The 19,297-nt window shown below is 39.8% G+C and overlaps 1 protein-coding gene across 1 annotated transcript in view; it reads left to right on the top strand.

The window, feature by feature from the left end:
* Positions 1 to 19,297, top strand: part of LOC144660696 (vascular endothelial growth factor receptor 1-like) — a 41,423-nt gene that overhangs the window by 3,590 nt on the left and 18,536 nt on the right. Inside the window, exons 3-4 of the mRNA XM_078521402.1 lie at positions 2,448 to 2,690; positions 4,371 to 4,637. Of these exons, the coding sequence (XP_078377528.1) occupies positions 2,448 to 2,690; positions 4,371 to 4,637 (510 nt within the window). The remainder of the gene's footprint in view (positions 1 to 2,447; positions 2,691 to 4,370; positions 4,638 to 19,297) is intronic.

The following is a 19,297-nucleotide window of genomic DNA, read 5'->3' as shown; positions in this document are numbered from 1 at the left end:
GTCGTAAACGGAGTGCTAGACTGAAAGGAATGGCTTTTTTAGTATGTGAGGGATGGCAAGAAGAGTAAAGTAAATGTTGGTGTTTGTCGGTAGGTTTGGTGTAAAGGTCAGTACTGATGTCACCGTTGTCATTTAAAGAGACATTAACGTCAAGAAAAGGTACGTTAGTTGAAGAATGTGAGCTGGTGAATTTGATGGTGGGATGAATGCTGTTGAGATAATCGATGAAGACTTTTAGGTTATCCAGACCTTCAGTCCAGATCATAAAAATATCATCGATATATCGAAACCAAGTGTGGGGTTGGAATGGGGCATTTTCTAAAGCTTTGGCTTCGAAATAGCCCAGGAAAAGGTTGGCATAAGATGGAGCCATTTTGGTACCCATGGCTGTGCCGTGGATTTGAAGGTAGTGGTTATTGTTAAAAGTGAAGTTGTTAAAGTTGAGAATCATGCGAATGAGGTCACAGAGTTTGGTGGTTGGAATGGTTTTATGGGAGGAAGTAAATAGGGTATCATTTTTGCTCCTTTTGGCAATGTGCTCCCGGTGTGATCCTTAGTTAGGGTACCTAAATTCTATTAGCTAAAATAAACGCCCAGCTAAACGAAAAAAGGTTTCTTAAAACTGAATTTTCTGTTTAGGTGTTAGTAAAGCGATTTTGTAAAGATTTGTGTCTTGCCGTGCGCGGTTAGCCGTTATTTGGGTCGTCACGGAACGCTTCCCCCCCCCCCCCCTTGAATAGGGTGTCATTTTTCGGTTTTGTGCCTTAAAAGGGTATCAATTTTCGCTTTCTTTATCCTTAAATAGGGTCAGGGTTTAAAAACCTTGGCGGCACACCCCTATCCGAAATTTATGGGAGAACCCCCCCCCCCGGGCAAATATCTGCCGAATCATCTGGTTTTTGCTGAAACATCTCTCATTTTACGTTCCTTTCACCTAGAAAGAAATCTCTCGTGAGCAAAACGTTGTACTTCCCATTACTCTTGTAACTAACATTTTGGAAGGGACTCGCGGCGCAGTTATAAACTTTACATTGTTCTTAACGGACGATTGTCCTCGAGTCACAGTTTTATACATGTGCACTGCACTTTCAGTGTGACATAGTGAACTCTTTCCCTTAAACCATGTTTCGTTATTACAAAAAGCAAACAGGATGGTGGACAGTCTCATGCTGGTGGAGCAGAAAACAATAAGCCCGCACTTGGCCCGCAGACAAAATTTGCTGCGCAAACTTGACGAAACGAACGACTCTCAAGTTCGAGAGTTCCGTTGCAGGATCGTTTTTGATTGTTCTTGAAAGCTAAGCATGCACAATTCAATTGGAATTCCAAAAATGTTTGACTTTCAATTAGAACTTCTTAGGGTCGCTCTTTTTTCGACCAGTGGTCAAGGAAAACAGAGAGAGAATGACATATTAAGCAGGCAGGCCGATGACATGAGGCAAAATGTAACAGCTCGTTAGAACGTGTACGTGCATCGAAGATCGAATTGGAATTTGGAGTATCAAATATACTAAAAAGAACAAATTGTGTATCGCCATACAGCTACGATTTTAATAAACTACATAGGCCTTTCGACCGTAACGGTCCTCTTCAGTGTAGTAACATTTGAAATGGCAACGACCAGTAACATGATATTACAGTACAGATAGGGTGTGTCGAGATATTTATAAAATTAAGTAACGCCGGTGCGTAATGCACACGGATCAACCCTATTAAGGCCATCAGGCTCACTAGTGCGCAACTTACTTATCCAAATGGACTCTAACTTTGGAATTTGGAGTGTTAGTTTTGGGAAGGAAGGAAAACCGGAGAACCCGGAGAAAAACCCTCGGAGCAAGGACGAGAACCAACAACAAACTCAACCCACATATCGAACCCGGGCCACATTGGCGGGAGGCGAGCGCGAGCGCAACTGCCCCAGTCCTGTTTCCCCAAATAACGAAATAACTTACATCCATGGTGTCGTATGTTGAAGCGGATACAACTTAAACAATATTAGCCATAAATAAATAAATAACTTGCTAGCCATCTGACTGACTGACTCAATGAATGGATGAATGAATGAATGAATGAATGAATACAAGACGTTTAGCCCCCCGGTTATAGGCCCATCTACCTGGAAACAAAAAAATACATCCGATTATAAGCCCCCCCCCGGATATAAGCCCCCCTCTACCGGATGACAGTATTGAACAGGGCTAAATGTTGCTTTATTATGCGTTTTTAATTTAAAAACGTATTTCAGTCAACACTCCCGTGACACTTTTCGAAACGATCAGTTTTTCATTCCGCTTATAAGCCCTCCCGGATATAAGCCCCTCCGCTTATAGGCCCACCCAAAACCCCTTACGAAGTTGTATAAGCCCAGGGCTTATAACCGGAATTCTACGTATACGGTATCGTAAGTAACTGTAATCAGTTTGTCACGAACATCATAAATATTGCAGAAGCACTGCAGTTAAACATATCATCAGTGCAAGCAAGTTACAATGAAGGATCCTCAGTCAATATCAGCTGTACCGCGTCTGGTATACCAGTCCCAGATGTGCAGTGGATCAGAAATGGAACAGTGATAAGCTCAGCGTTTATGACGTTCAATAGCTTAAGCAGAGCAGATTCTGGACAGTATACATGTAGGGCCAACAACTCAGCAGGAACCACTGAACAGCACGTGACACTTATTGTTCACTGTAAGTAATCCTTTTATGTATTTTTTAATTGATAGCAATTATATCTACAAATTCGAATAACATATTTACTTTGATCTTTCATGTTTTAAAAATGTTATGTACCAAAGTTTTGTATACACAGCAAGTTGGACACAGCTGATGTTTGTTTTAAAAGGATTTTCTCCTTTTTAGTGCAGAATGCACTTTTGTGATGGTTTGGTGGGCAGTCGTGTGATAAACCCCTAACGCGCTAATGTGTAAACTTTTAATCACCAATTAACTAATTAATATCAATTAATTAATTATTCCTTGTGGAGGGGGTGGGGGTGGGGAGCAGCTGACCGTACCCCTAGGTAAAACCTGGAGCACATCTACGTTACTTTCATATGAAGATCTCAAACGTATATATTTGTTTCAGAAAACCCTTTGCTCTCCTTGTGGTACTACTCAACGTAATTTACACCAAACGCATGCGCAGATTAGTCTACGTTGTTTTCTGGAACTATCATGAACATCGCTTGTATTGCGTGTTTGCGGTAGGCTTCCTGCAGACTTCTTGGCGCCAAGTAAAAACCGCAAATTAATTAAATTAGATTTTGAGACTTTCACAGCGCTTTCGTAATTAGGTATGCAAAAACTTGCACCGGGATTTTCGGCGTGAACACCTGATAACCAGGAAACAAATATCCTAGCTGTACTGCGTTTTAAAAAACCTGTCGAAAAATATGTTTTTTGATTAGATTTGTTTCTTTAGTTTTTGAGAATCGTCTTTCGTGCAGTCTAAACCGTAACTTAATTAAATTAAACAAATGTCATCGATGCCGCCGTAAAACAAACAAAAAACAAAAGTTTCATGTTATCGCATTTTCAAGGAAGACAAAACTATTTTGTTACAAACGAACAAAAGTGTCGTGTTACGTTTGCAAAGATTAGCGTAAGGAACACCTGGGAAAGAATACAAGTAGCCTGTGAACAGTTTTTCTGAAAGTAAAATAAAGCAAATAAACACGAACATATATAAAACATCATTCTTTCAATTGTTCCATATTGCATTCTGCACTTACCAAATCATCGAGATTTTTTAAAAGAGGGAACGGACAGGATCAGGTTTGAGTACGAGCAAGCCCAATGAATTTGTAATGATCATTTTTGATTTTGTAGTCAAGAATCGATGGGAGGCGCGGTGGCCTATGGGTTAGTGCGCCGGACTCCGGATCGAGTGGTCCGGGTTCGAGCCCTAGCCGGGGCGCTGCGTTGTGTTCTTGGGCAAGACACTTTACTCTCATACTGCCTCTCTCCACCCAGGTGTATAAATGGGTACCGACGACATAATACTGGGGGGGGGGGGGGGTACCCTGCGATGGACTATTGACGTTCAGAGGGGGTGGGGATAGAAATATTCCTAGCTGCTTAATGCTACAGAAACCGGGATAAGCTCCGGCTGTATGGGCCACTTGACTCAAGGCTTCCCCTTCCCCCTAGTCAATAATCAACCCTTTTATTTGTAATAAAGGCAAGTTAAATTGCTTTAGGTGGTTTAGAGGGCTCAACTTTTTGGAAATGAAACATTCTTACTGTTACTGACAAAAAAAGCCTGTTCTTAGTATTATTTTCGATATTATTTTTTTATAGTAAATAGTATGAACGCAGGGGTATCAATAGATCGAATAGTGTGAAAGTCCGAGTGTTGATTTTTTTTAGACCCACCAACAATAATACAAGCCACCACATCATCTAATATATCATGGATTGGTCAGACAGTGACGTTGAAGTGTGTGTCAGATGGTGTTCCTACGCCAACACTCAGCTGGTCCAAACCTGATGGAAGTCAAATAAACAGCGTCACAGTCACACAGAACACAGTGAATGTAAAGATGAACAAACGACAAGATTTTGGTTATTACAAATGTACCGCCGACAATGGACTAAGTCCTGCTGATTACAAGATAGTGAATATAGAGCAGATAAGTAAGTGCTGCTTTTATTAACTTCAAATAGACTTCAAATTGCAGTCCGTTTTTGCTGACTTTTGATTTCTTTTGACACTTTCACGGCTTAAGTCGACTTTTCTCAACATTTGAAAGAGCAGTAACTGAACCACCTTTGGCGTCTCTAATTTGCATGTCAGTGGAGTTTTGTGATAATCAATGGATACAGCTAGGATTGGAGTTTTTACGGGACTTTTCATTAAAGACCATCCGTTTTTGCGCAAAATCAGTGCTTTAACAGGCCAATATACCTGTAATTGATCAACGTCCTCTTTCCAGGATTTACCAATGATCGCGTGAAACTTTCTCAGCCAGGTGGGAGGATATGAAACGTAGAAAGGAGCGAGGATAAGAAAGGCGAGGAAAAAAAAAAAAACAAAACCGGAAGGAAAAGGAGCGAATCGGAACGGTTCAGACAAAACAATGTTTACATGGAATCTTAATCAAAATCTTGTTTTGTGGCAATTAATGTTCCTAACCTATAACCCTTACTATAACTATATATAAACAAACAACACAACCAGAATATTCGTGGGGAAAAGAGGTATGGGATGAAGCACTCTAATTAGGTTGTAGGTCACTTTTCCTAGGATTTTCCTGGGGGTGATAATCCCCCAGGGTACTCAGTACGAGGTGCTAATTCTCAAGAGGGGGTGATAATCCCCCAGGGTACTCAGTAGGCCTAAATAGATTGTGCTCGGCAACTTTTGAGCAACTTTTAGCGTTTTGAGCAATTTTTTGTAGTACCAGCAACCTAGGGCAACTTTTGCCTTCCTTGTCAACTTTTGAGCAACAAATTGAAATAAAACCGATCCAAACCATAAAAGGTCGTTTTATTTCGAAGGATTTTTATCTTTTTTTTTTATTAATGTTTATTTATTTATTTTTTTTTTATTTTTTTTTTCTATCTATTATCGAAGTTATGTTGCGTTTAAAGAGTATATTGATTACAACAAAGTATTTATATTTCTCATATAACAATGGCTTTTTGGCCTCTTTTAATGATTGCAAGAATATTTAATGAAAATGTTTAAATGGCAACAAACAAATAAACACGTTTTGAGTATTTATCTAAAACAAATCGACTCTAGAGAGCAAGCAACTTTTCTAAATTTTGGTGGCAACTTTTTGATATTTAAGCAACTTTAGAGCAACTTTTGGGTATATTGTGAAGAAAATTTTCCTGAATTTACTAGCACAATCTATTTATGCCTAGTGCTCAGTGAGAGGTGATAATCCTCTCTAGGGGGTAATAATCCCCCAGGGCGGTATGTGGAGTTGATAATCCTCTCTAGGGGTCGAATCCCCCCTGGGTTAACGAGTAATAAGAGTCTATGGGGTAAAGGGTGACCTCTATGGGAGCACATCTTCCCGAAACCCATCTTTATTAAACATCAATAAAGCTCAATACTTTAAACTGAAATTAGCACTTGAGGGAAGAATAACCTCACTATTATTAATTACTGTATTTATAAAACCCCTGCAAACCTGCTACTATGGCATGAGACAAGTAGATATGTGCTCCTTGAAATACAAGTAGCTCTGGTACATGTATTAGAATACAAAGGTATTGCAGTGATAACTAAGGTGTATACAGTAATTTCAAATAACGACTTTATAAATTATGGCAATAAAATTATACCATAATAATAAGCCAGCAGAGAGGGATAAAACAGGGAAGGGTGGGAGAGAAATTTTGGTTCTGTGATTGAGGAAAGTGCAAAAACTGTGTTGTGCACGGCTGAGCATGTGATTATACATTGCGAGATTTCACGTGCGTGGTAGATGCTGATTGGCTGAGCGGGATCACCCGACATATCACCCGACATGGGTAACTCATATGTGGGAAGTGATCAGATTTATTCTCTCTACTGGGGTGTATATATACGTATGGTTAGACATTAACTATAATTTATATTTTGGTATAAATTGGCTTTTAGCAGTGAAACATCGAGGCAAACTGAAAGTTTGAAATCCGTTAAAAATGAATCTTTTTTTAAACACATTGTTAACGCCTGTTTCATGTCGGCGGCGAGTTTCGAATCAAGCCTTTTATATAAACTTCACTGATTTTGCTCTAAGTACCAGTAACTGCGAGCAACACAAAACCGGCTTAAAAGAACTTCTCAATTGAATATTAAAATAATAGCCATGACAATATTCTTGAATTTAAAAAAAAAAAAGTCGAACCTCTTCTTACGGACACCTCATTATTGCCGGCAATTTACTATTAAGGACAGTTCACTTAGTCCGAAATTAAAAAGACGGACGCTCTTTCCTGCTCTTTGGGTGTCCGTATTAAAGAGGTTCGACTGTATTATGCACATTTTCTTTTCTCAGAGAAACCAGGCTCCCCGACCATCACACTATCAGACATTCAATCTACTTCACTGACAGTAAAATGGACTGCACCAGCTGATGATGGAGGGAGTCCTGTCTCAGCATACCGAGTGGTCATACTAAAGGGTGACACTGAGATAAAGAATGAGAATGTTACTGACCCTGGTACAACAAGTCTGTCTGTTGGAGGTCTGGAGAGAGATACCGAGTACAGTGTAAAGGTGTTTGCCAGGAATGCTGTGTTTGAGGGACCTGCTGCAGAAAAGAGAGTGAAGACTAAGTATGCAGGTAAATAAATTGTTCTTATAATTGTCGCATATTGCTTATCTAAAAGCGCTTACCATTAGGTCAGAACTGGCTGGCCAGACCAGTATATTCCGGAACAGAATTCCGTAGACTTGCTGCAAGTCGCTCGTTAGATTCGCAGAAGACCGCTGGATACCGAAAAGGAGGGCGCGCGCGGGCATGAGAAACAACTTAATGGCGGAGGATCGTGGCGGAACGAGCGACTTGTCTCACTTGCAGCGCGCCAATTCTGAAATGTGGCCGAAATGTACGTCACCTGTGGATTTTTCCACCGGTGACGCCATCAAGATTATGTCATTTATAAAATTGCGCGCGACCTTACTGAGCGCGCTCTGCTCGCGAGACAAGCTTGCGTTTAACTTTTTACCTCTTGAACAGACTTGTTTCCTTCTCACATCGGCAGTTTAAACCAGTTTGGGAACAAACATTACAAATGTTTTTTTTGTGCTGTCCTTTTTAAATCTTACAGAAATGAGAGAGCTATCAAGGGCCTTGAGTATGGTTTTCCACAAAAAAGGGAAGAAAATCGCAATTTTAACACACGCCACAGCGTACGTCAGCTGCACACGGCGCACGAAACTGATGTCAACACGATAAAAGAAACTAACTCAATGCACACAAAATGATGCAATATTTTCGCGGCAGAAAACGTCAGCAAGAATCGATTTCCTGCAAGTGACACAAGTCGCTCGTTCCGAGCCATTCCTCGGCAAGTGTCATTTGTTTTCCTTCGCGTGCGCGTTCACAGAAATGAATCCCGCGCGATCTCTTGCGCTAGATTTCAAAGGCGATTTTACTCAAGTAGTCATTCGCGCTTGATTTCAAAGCGATTTTATTTAAGTAATTGTAGATGCAAAGAAAACACGAGCGACTTGGGGCAAGTCTAAGAATTCCGTTGTTAGCCAGATTTGTCTTGTTAAATCAGTCAATGCATAAATATTATACACCGTTTTGGTGGCTTTGTGGGAAAAAGTTTGTGAAAATAAAAGGCATATTTCATATTCAAAAACACCGGACCGGCCAGTTCTGACTAATGATAAGCGCCCTTAGTATCAAACCCGGGGGGGGGGGCACTTCCTATAAATGGGCTAATGGGGATGTGCCGCTGGATGGGGTCGCATTTTCACGACTGGACTGACTATAATGGGGTCGCATTTTTAAGCATTTTTTATAGGGTGACTAGAATGGGGTCACACTTTTCCGTGATTTTGAGAGTAAGAAAATTCTGGCAAGTTGTGATTTTTAAACGGAAAGATTCGCCGAAAAAAGTTACCGTATTTATTGCTGTTGTTTAATATTTGACAAACGGCTTCCATTAAATTTCCGGCCTTGAAATCACAACTTAAAATTAACCAGTTGCACAATAGTCCAGAAAAAGTCCACATTTGTGTTACGATATTTAATTGCTATTCTGCGTCCATCGAAGTTAAGATAACTTGATCTTCTTTTGCTTAGAATGACTTGATTAAAAGGATTTATACGGTAGACGCAAAAACGAAAGTGACTAAGTTGGGGTCATGAAAATTACATTTACCCAAAAGTGACTAAGATGGGGTCTATAGTTGGCCATAGAATGTGACTATAATGGGGTAGTTTTAAGTATTTCCTTCGCTTTTTTGCATATAGTGCCACCAACAATAACCAAGAAAAGCAAAAATAAAGTCACTGTTATCAAAGGAAACGTCCTTTACTTGGTGTGTGAAGGTGAGGGTTATCCCGCACCCGTTATTACGTGGAGAAAGAATGGCAAGGTGCTTCAAAGCAGCATCAATAAAACCGACCTCATTATTGATGACGCCAGTGAAAAAGACGCCGGAAATTATGAATGTAAAGTCGAAAACTCTGTAGGAACTGTGAGTTACACGGTGAAGGTCACAATCCAAGGTAAAGTGCTCTTTAACATGTTTCTCCCAAGTTAATGGCAGTCCTTTTCTTCTTCTACCTTCATCGTTGGCACCCGAAGGAAGGAGACGACAAAATTTGTTATTTAATTTTTCTATTACGCAAATCTTGAGGTAGCCTTTATGTCAATGATTAAACGGTTACGTTTGGGTTCCCATATATGTATAGATCTTGAGGTAATCGTTATGTTGATGACTCAACGGCTACCTTTTGGCTTTGCATATAATTATTTATAGACCTTGAGGTAACCGTTATGTCGATGACTTAACGGCTACCTTTGGGTTTTTACATATATGTATAGACCTTGAGGTAACCGTTATGTCAATGACTTAACGGCTACCTTTGGGTTTTGCATAGATGTAAAGACCTTGAGGTAACCGTTATGTCAATGACTTAACGGCTACCTTTGGGTTTTGCATAGATGTATAGACCTTGAGGTAACCGTTATGTCAATGACTTAACGGCTACCTTTGGGTTTTGCATATATGTAAAGACCTTGAGGTAACCGTTATGTCAATGACTTAACGGCTACCTTTGGGTTTTGCATATATGTATAGACCTTGAGGTAACCGTTATGTCAATGACTTAACGGCTACCTTTGGGTTTTGCATAGATGTAAAGACCTTGAGGTAGCCGTTATGTCAATGACTTAACGGCTACCTTTGGGTTTTGCATAGATGTAAAGACCTTGAGGTAGCCGTTATGTCAATGACTTAACGGCTACCTTTGGGTTTTGCATAGATGTAAAGACCTTGAGGTAACCGTTATGTCAATGACTTAACGGCTACCTTTGGGTTTTGCATAGATGTATAGACCTTGAGGTAACCGTTATGTCAATGACTTAACGGCTACCTTTGGGTTTTGTATATATGTATAGACGTTGAGGTAGCCGTTATTTTAATGCCTTAACGGCTACCTTTGGGTTTTGCATAGATGTATAGACCTTGAGGTAAGCCGTTATGTCGATGACTTAACGGCTACCTTTGGGTTTTGCATAGATGTATAAACCTTGGGGTAGCCGTTATGTCGATGACTTAACGGCTACCTTTGGGTTTTGCATATATGTAAAGACCTTGGGGTAGCCGTTATGTCGATGACTTAACGGCTACCTTTGGGTTTTGCATAGATGTATAGACCTTGAGGTAACCGTTATGTCGATGACTTAACGGCTACCTTTGGGTTTTGCATAGATGTATAGACCTTGAGGTAACCGTTATGTCGATGACTTAACGGCTACCTTTGGGTTTTGCATATATGCAAAGACCTTGAGGTAACCGTTATGTCAATGACTTAACGGCTACCTTTGGGTTTTGCATATATGTATAGACCTTGGGGTAGCCGTTATGTCGATGACTTAACGGCTACCTTTGGGTTTTGCATAGATGTATAGACCTTGAGGTAACCGTTATGTCGATGACTTAACGGCTACCTTTGGGTTTTGCATATATGTATAGACCTTGGGGTAGCCGTTATGTCGATGACTTAACGGCTACCTTTGGGTTTTGCATAGATGTATAGACCTTGAGGTAACCGTTATGTCGATGACTTAACGGCTACCTTTGGGTTTTGCATAGATGTATAGACCTTGAGGTAACCGTTATGTCAATGACTTAACGGCTACCTTCGGGTTCTGCATATATGCAAAGACCTTGAGGTAACCGTTATGTCGATGATTGAACGGCTACGTTACGGTCTAAACATCTATATTTACCGACCTTGAGGCAACTGTTAAGTAGACAGATTTTTGCGGGTTTGAATATAGGTATAAACCTTGAGGCGTTATGTCGATGACTATACGGCTATTGTTGGTTCTGTATAAGTATACAGACCTTGAGCTAACGGCTTCCTCAAGATCAGTAAATAAACATAATGCTGACTGACCAAAGATTTGGCTTCAAAAAAGGCTCGTATGTGGTGACTAACGAAATCACAAACAATCCATTATCACTGACCGTCCACTTGTTGAGAGGAAAAAAAGGAACGAAGTGAGCTTGAAATCTTGAATTGAGGTACGAAGAGCAGTATTGTCAGATAGAGAAATGGAGGCGTTCTGTAGAGATTTTATGTAACACCAAGTCACAAAAGAGATAGGCACAGGTACAGTGGAACAAAATAGTCTCGTGTCACATATGAATCTGGCCTAAACGACGTATCTTTCACAGGTTCCCTGCAAGTAAGCTATAAATTTATAAAAGTATACTCTTGCATCGTTTTACTTATGTATTTATAGTAAAGAAAACGACTAATAGTGGTAATCAGTCCGGGGGGGGGGGGGGCACTCCCCTATAGGGCCTATACAGAGACGTGCCGCTGGATAGGGTATGGTTTTTGACTCCTCCGGCCCTGAACAGGGTATCTATTAATTCAAGCTCCTCTGTCCAAAACAGGACCTGGACCTGTCCTAGACAAGGTATGGCTGCAAGACCGTCGTTGAGAATGAGTATTTACATTGTTTTCGCTTTAGCTTCAATGAACAGCATATAATATATATTTGCTGGGATCAGTGTACACATTCCAATGCGTCGAGTATTGCGTACGGAACGCGATCACCATAAAGCGTAAATGCTTGTTGATTTTGTCCTTTGTCCTAAATAGGGACTTAAAATAGGGGGTGTTGTCAGTATATACTAGAATGTGTAAATTCCTCATCAATTTTTTTATTCTTTTAAAACGCCCTTTCTAAGCTTTTAAATGACAACTAACTAAATTATATCTAATTTGAACATTTCAGATTGGTTGTGAGACTGTTGCAGGTTAAATTGGTTTTCAGGTAAAATCCGTTTCCAGCTTAGCATAATCTGCTTCAACATGAAGATAACACTTTTACAATGACATAAAATAACTTGAATTCATTAAAAAGATGTCCAGTAGATTGTTATCTTTAGGTTGACACAGATTAAACTAGGCTAGAAACGGATTTAACCTTTAACATAACAAGTCAATTTTTTTACATTGTTTATCTCATTGTCATCGTTTTACTATTTGTTATCATCATCATCATCATTATCGTCATCATCATCATCATCATCATCATCATCATCATCATCATCATCATTGCAGGCTATGAACAAATCTGATAGGCGCCTAATTAACGACAGTTTTCTTTCTTTCTTTCTTTCTTTGTTCCCCCCTCTCTCTTTTGCTAACTTGCGTACTCAGTCACTAACCCACACCTCCCTCCCTCCCTCCCTCCCCCTCCCTCCCTCCCTCCCTCCTTTCTCTCCTTCTTCCTTCCCTTTTTCGATGAGAAACGGTGAAAGTTTCATTATCCTGTTTAAAAAGAATCCAGCCATATATAGAACCTGTTTTAGCCTAAGATTCATAACAGGTTCTTATTTCATAAAATTCATTTAAATTCATAAATATAATCAGGTAAAACGAGCTCTACTGGGCAACAAAATTAGGCAAATCCTTTGCACTGTGATTCCATTTCTGTCTTTGTTTACCCACAGGTACAAACAAACTCCGTTCTCAGACTGGCCGAGAAAGATTGGAAGTGCCTTAAATCTGATAACGGTTATCAATGCCCAAATTTGGACGGCTGACAGCCTTGTCTTTGGATAAGCGTTTTTGTTTAGGATAAGAGGGCCAATTACAAATCTCCAATATCACATGGAAAACAATTAGGGTAATTACTGTATCAGTTACTTATGCAGAGATTAGATTCCCAGTCTAAGCAATATTAGGCTTAGCGCGGTGATGTTAGGAAGTCAGTGTTTTAAAGATCACTCTACTTTTTGAACGAAGTTGTGATTCAAAAATGTTGTCCAATGCATTCTACGTTGCGTTCGTCTTTGGGACACTGCTTGTGGTGGATGCATATCCCGAGAAAAAACACGGTAAGATGGCTTTATTTTCCATTACACATTTCCATAATTCCCTTATCCTTGTTCGATCTTCCTTTCGGACTTCTTTCCTAACTTCTGTTCTACTAAACTGACGTGTTACAAAAACAAAATTGGTAGGGGAATGAGACATTCATGGTACAGTCGACTCCCTTCACCTTCGGGACAACCATTTGGTGTCTGTTAAAGAGAAATTATTTTCAGTAATTCTTTGTTCGCCGGGACCTCCCCTTATATCCGTAATAACGGGGTGTCCGAAAAAGTGTCCGCATGGCGAGAGTTGACAGTATTATGCATTTATGGGGCGAAGGGAGGGGGGGGGGGGTGCTGGGGTGGAGTGACGCCCATACGAAAGGGATGCTCGTCATCTCACTTTTTTTTAGTTGTAAAGAAAAGCTTAAGCCACGCCCAGAATGGACTCCGCGTGGGGCTTAATTTAAATTTTCCGACGAGCTTCCCGTCTCTTTCATGTCGGAGTCTCCCCTTCCTCCCAACCAAGCCTCGGGAATTTAAGTCACGTTAACAAAAACGTTGAAAAATGGGCCATTGTCAAATCATATAAATACAACTTCGTATCAACTAATGCCTTTTTATCGTAGTTGGAGCTATGATATCCTATTGTACGAGATTCTCACTGTTGGTAGGTGTTACTGTTGGTAATTCGTGTTGTAGTTCATCACATCTGAGACCAAAATGAACGGCTGTCTTGGAACAAATAATTGTTGTGGGCAAATACCAGTGTACATTTTTGCATCAATTTTTTTAAACACATAAAATGTGATGAATTTAGTAAAAACCTCTCTTCATCTCATCTATAGGATCTCCGTATCTGGGAATTCAAGCTCAACAAATCGCCAGGAAACTTTAGGAAGGATTCAAAATGCCGAAACCAAAACATGTGGATAACAAACTTTAAATTCATACACTGTTAGAGACTTTAGTATGTAGTAACGCTATGACATTTTAAGAGCATTGCTAATGATTTTAGCGAGTCAGCAGGGCAATTCAAAATACCACGCGAAAGAAAAAATTTACAGGATTACTATACGCTAAAAAGCCTTCTAAAAGATTTATTTATTTATCCAACGTTTTTCGGCCAGAAAACAAGACTTTAAAAAATTGTATACTGCATTGCGCACGGTCAGGGGAACTACAGTATCGGAGGACTTCATGACGCCTAGAGCAGTTTTCAATTGAGTGTCGTAAAACCAAAACCAAAGTTATTACTCTGGCCAATCACAAAGGACACAGACAATCCAGTGAACCAATCAAAACTCGAAGCAAATACATGTAGCTGGCACGAAGCGCGGGAAAACGTGCGCGAGCGAGTCACGATTGGTTTTGGTTTTACTCATGATTGGCTGAGAAAGTGGCGCGAGATTTTTAAGCCAATCACTAAGCGTAGTAATGCAAAACCAAAGCAAACGCAATTTACTTTCGACACTCAAGTGAAAGCCGCTCTATTAAGCTAGGCACACACTAGGGGACTAGTCGCAGGGACTTATCCCTTAGTGTGTACACTCTAGAGAATTGACAGATTTGTGGGACTTTTGGTCCCTGTGACTAGTCCTCGAAATCAAACAAGCTAAATTCGTGGGACTTGTCGCAGGGACCAAAAATGTGGTCCCTGCTACTAGAACTTCGATGCAAAATACGAGTGCACACTTAGTAGGGGACTGGTCCCCGAAGCAAGTCCCTGCGACAAGTCCCCTAGTGTGTGCCGACCTTTAAAGCTGCCTGTTTTAAAAAAAGAACTAGATAAAAAGTATTTACAATTTGCTAATGATTCTATTTTATTTATTAGATATCAGATTATGCTTAAGTGTTGGGAAGAAAACCCAAGCAATCGACCAACGTTTGCTGAACTAAAAGATACGATGAAAGAAATGGAGAAAAACCACAAGGTAAACTCAGTAATAATATATTTTTGTAACAAGAAAGGGCGTATATATTTGCAACATACGCGTATAGCCGTCGCGTTTGCGCTTTGGAATTTTTTTGTGTTTTAGCTCGAGAATAATAAAAAAATTCTAACAAGCAAATGCGACGGCTATACGCGTTTGTTGTTGTTGCGTATGTTGTGATTACCAATTTACACCCGGCCATTTTCACAAATCGTCAGACGTTTTGTCCGTATTCTATTGTGAAAACGACCAATTTCTTATTCTTAGGTTGATTTTTTTAACAAAAGATAAATTCTCATCAACACGCCTTTTTGCTCAGTCTAGAGATACAAGCTTAAAAACTGCGATGGCCTAAAAATTGGCAGAGTTACTTATTTATTATGTTAAGTTCAACTTTTTTTGGAGTCCAAATAAAAAGACGGAAGTCCATACCTGGCTATATGTTGTTTGTAATGCGTCTTTGTTGTTACTTGCATCATCAACATTACATTGTTTGCCTTTCTGTTACAGACGTACGTCAACCTCAAACATTATGACAATAGTTTGTACGCCAACGTTGAGGACCTTACAGTTGATTGATGGTTTTTCCCGCTGAATTTGTGATAGAAACAATATTGTTATGTAGGGGTTTTTAAAAGGAGCACAGTCACGGACAACTCATCTTGAAAAAACTGGCAAGTTTTTTCAAGTTTGTCGTTCGTAATCCGTCTTAATCTTCGTCAGACGAAACCATCCTTGGTTATTTTCGCGTTTTGTTTACTCCTTTGTTGTTTTTCTACATTACACAACTATTATTTTAAGGTTTCCTTCAATTTGGAAGTAATCAGAAAAATGACTTCAAATATCGTGACAATGCTCCATTAAACAACAAACTTTTAATAGTTTTACATTTGTTTCTGTAAAATTTTCAAGAAAGTGGAAGAGTTCAAAGCTAGTAACAATAGATCAACAAAACAAGGGCAAATTTAGTTAGTTTGTTTTCGTCGCTTTTGTTACTAGTTGGTGTATATCTTCCGAGAAATTGCGAAGATTGTCCGAGAATTTACCGAGGACTTTCGAAAGATATCACGTAGCCCTTTCGGTGTTCTACGGCCAAGTGACGTTGTGAAAATTTATTTGAAAACGTAGACATTTCACCGCTGTTGGTTTAATGACAAGTTTGCCTTTACAGTCCACCATCGGCTGGAAATATTTTGCTGGTAGTTAGGAAGGCGCAGCTAAAATAAGTAGACGAATTTAATTGTTACAAAAATCTATTTTTAAATTTAGGTGTCTTGAATATTGAGAGGGTCGGTTTGAGAACACAGGTGGGATATATTACGTGTAAATTGAGCTCGGGTGCTTTTTTTATTTGAGCTTTTCTTCTCGACTGAACTATTTGTTTGGGACGATTGTGACGTTTAACTTCAGTAGTTTCGGGAAGACAATAAAAACCGACTCGCAAAAAGTTGCACTTTTTATTGACTCTATCACGTAAATTGGGCAATATCTAACTCGTACCCAGTTACTGTTTATGAGGTTAGAATCTCCTCGGCCACAATTGTGTAAAAAAGTTATCGATTTTTTAACCGATTAAGTGACTGAGTAAAGCCTGCTGTCGAGCCAAGTGGCTCATCATGCCGGAGCTTATCCGGGTTTCTATAGCATTAAGCGGCTAGGAATATTTCTACTCCCCCCTGGATGGGATGCTAGTCCATCGCAGGGTTACCCCCCAGCAGTAAATTCGTCGGTACCCATTTATACACCTGGGTGGAGAGAGGCACCATGAGAGTAAAATGTCTTTCCTAAGAACACAACACAGTGACCCCGGCCAGAGTTCGAACCCGGACCGCGCGATCCGGTTTTCGGCGCACTACCGCGCCTCCCACAAAGTGACTGGGTACAAGGTAGGAATAATTTGCAAGGTGGCGTTGTTTTACGCCATTTGAAATAGGGTACAATTAGTGTCTACGAGAATGTGAGTTACCACCACTTTTGATTTCTAAAAATATTCAACTAATAATTTAATCCCCAAAAAATCTGACGGCGGTATAGCAGCTGATTTAATTTTTGGCCATTTTCCGAAAGAAAATTTACAGACTAATGGTAGATTAAATGAGCGTAGTTCCCAACCGGCTGTAGTGGTATTTTTGGCAGTATATTGATTTAGAGAAAGCATTTCACTAAAGGAAAATACGGTACGCAAGCCAATCCCACTTGTTTAAAATAAATTGTGCATAAACCCTAGCGCTTAGCTACCTCTCCTCCGCAGAGGCCTTTTTTTATTTTTTCGTACTGCTGGGAAAGGGAAAAAAACCCCGAAAAATATGAAAAATACGAGAGCGCGGGAAACGACGGGTAAGGCGAAAAAGTGGGATTCTCTCTCCAGGCTTCGTGCCCTTTTTTCGTTTTTTTTTAAGCCTTTCCCAGCAATAAAAAAGGTCTCTGCGGAGGAGAGAGCTTAGCTACCATACGATGGTCTTGTGAACGACTTTACGCGATTTCACATTGTTTCTTTCTGTAGTTACTGTATGTATGGATAGTTGCTTTTTAATATTCCGACAATTGCACGATTTGAACCTTTATACCTCTTTCCGAGAGCAAATTCTTCTCTCGTCGTTTACTCCCCTGAGAGACTTATTTGCGATCTACATGAACGGTAGCTCACTCACGTTAGAATTTAGTTATTGTCAATCTTTACAATCCACCTATCTCTCGTCGTTTTTTTCGTGCGATCTCATTTCGAATTAATCATAAATTACTCTTACCTGAGCTAGCTAGCACAAAAAATGTTATTTCGCAGAGTATCTCGCTATATGCCCGTTCCGATGTTCTGCAGGAAACTGGGACGAGTTTGAAATTTTAAGTAATAAAGATCACGGTGAGATTGGTCATTTGACCAAGTCTGATGCTTTCAGGATGAACAGAAACGAAGGTGTGGACCTTGAAACATGGTTAAAAATCCATACAAACGTCTCTTATTGTGAGCTAGCGTCCCCCCAAACCATATAAACTCTTAAAATTTTTATCCGTTTTAGCTGTAAAATCCTGCCAAAGATCCATTATTTGAAAGAAACTAAGATGAAAATCACTATGTTTGCCCATTTTAAAAAAGTACAGTCAACTCTCTCTAAGACGGACACCTTCGGGACCAGCCGCAGCTGTCCGTCTTAGAGAGGTGTCCGCTCTGTAGAGAGTCGAGGTAACATGACACCAGTAATTGTGAGATAATAAAGCTAAACCTTTGCATAATGCAATTGCAACAAACCTTTGCTAACTGCAACAAGACTGAAATAATAAAATGACCGTATTTTCATGTAAGCAGAATAGTAAACCGTCAAAGCATCATTGTTTGTGGTTAGTAAGCGTGGTATACACGTGTTCTTAAGGTGCTGACTAACTTTGCTTTAAGTCGATACGAAGTTTGGAGGTATTTTCACTGATAAAACATGATAAAAAACACTTCTCAAGTGTCCGTTAATGATTTCCCGTTGTCCGTCTTAGAGTGGTGTCCGTCTTATAGGGAGTTTAGTTACAGTAAAATGACTGAAAAACGGAAGGGACCGTCACCAGGTGTCCGTCTTATGGAGGTGTCCGTCGTATAGAGGTGTCCGTTAAGAGAGAGTTGACTGTATCACAAAAGTCATAAAAAATCTAAGAATTTATATGGTTTTGGGGGCGCTGTCTCTAAATAAAAGACGTTTGTATGGATTTTTTTACCATGTTTCAAGGCCCATAACTTCGTCTCTGTTCATCAAACTTGGTCAAATGACCAATCTCACCAGGTTCTTTCATGTGGTGGTGTCAGATAATCGATTGATTAAAGTGCCTATGAAGTAAAAATTAATTAATGCTTATTTGAAAGACCTTTCCAAATAAAGAAGAATGGCCTTTACCGTTTTGAAAGATCTTCTTTCGTTTTGGAGATATTCAAGTTTTTGTGTTATGCAAATTAGGAAAGGGATGACGTCATAAATTGTTCCACAAAAAGATTGATCACAAAATCAAGGATATCCCTGAAAATATAAGAGTGATATTTTTTTAAACTTGGCATCCGTAGTGACCTTCCTCAAAGGTGCAAAATGGCTCATACTATGATGTAACGATGGTAACACTCTTGGTTCCAGTCTCTTTCTGTCATAAACACAATATTACCCTAACTCTCCTCATTAGCTTGTTGGAAGTGGATCATCTTTGGTTAAGCAAAAATGACGACACAACGGGTGTCATTCTGTGTCTTTTGTGGTTTACATTAATGGTGCCAAGTTTGAAGAACACAGCACGAATATTCCAAGAGATATTTTTGATTCAGTTCTTCATCTTTTTGTGGAACAATTAATGACGTCATCACTTTCCTCACTGCA

The sequence above is a fragment of the Oculina patagonica genome, chromosome 7, assembly GCF_052425735.1.
Source record: "Oculina patagonica isolate OP01 chromosome 7, crgOcupat, whole genome shotgun sequence".
Taxonomy (NCBI): domain Eukaryota; kingdom Metazoa; phylum Cnidaria; class Anthozoa; order Scleractinia; family Oculinidae; genus Oculina; species Oculina patagonica.
This window is presented reverse-complemented; position numbering and strand designations above follow the sequence as displayed.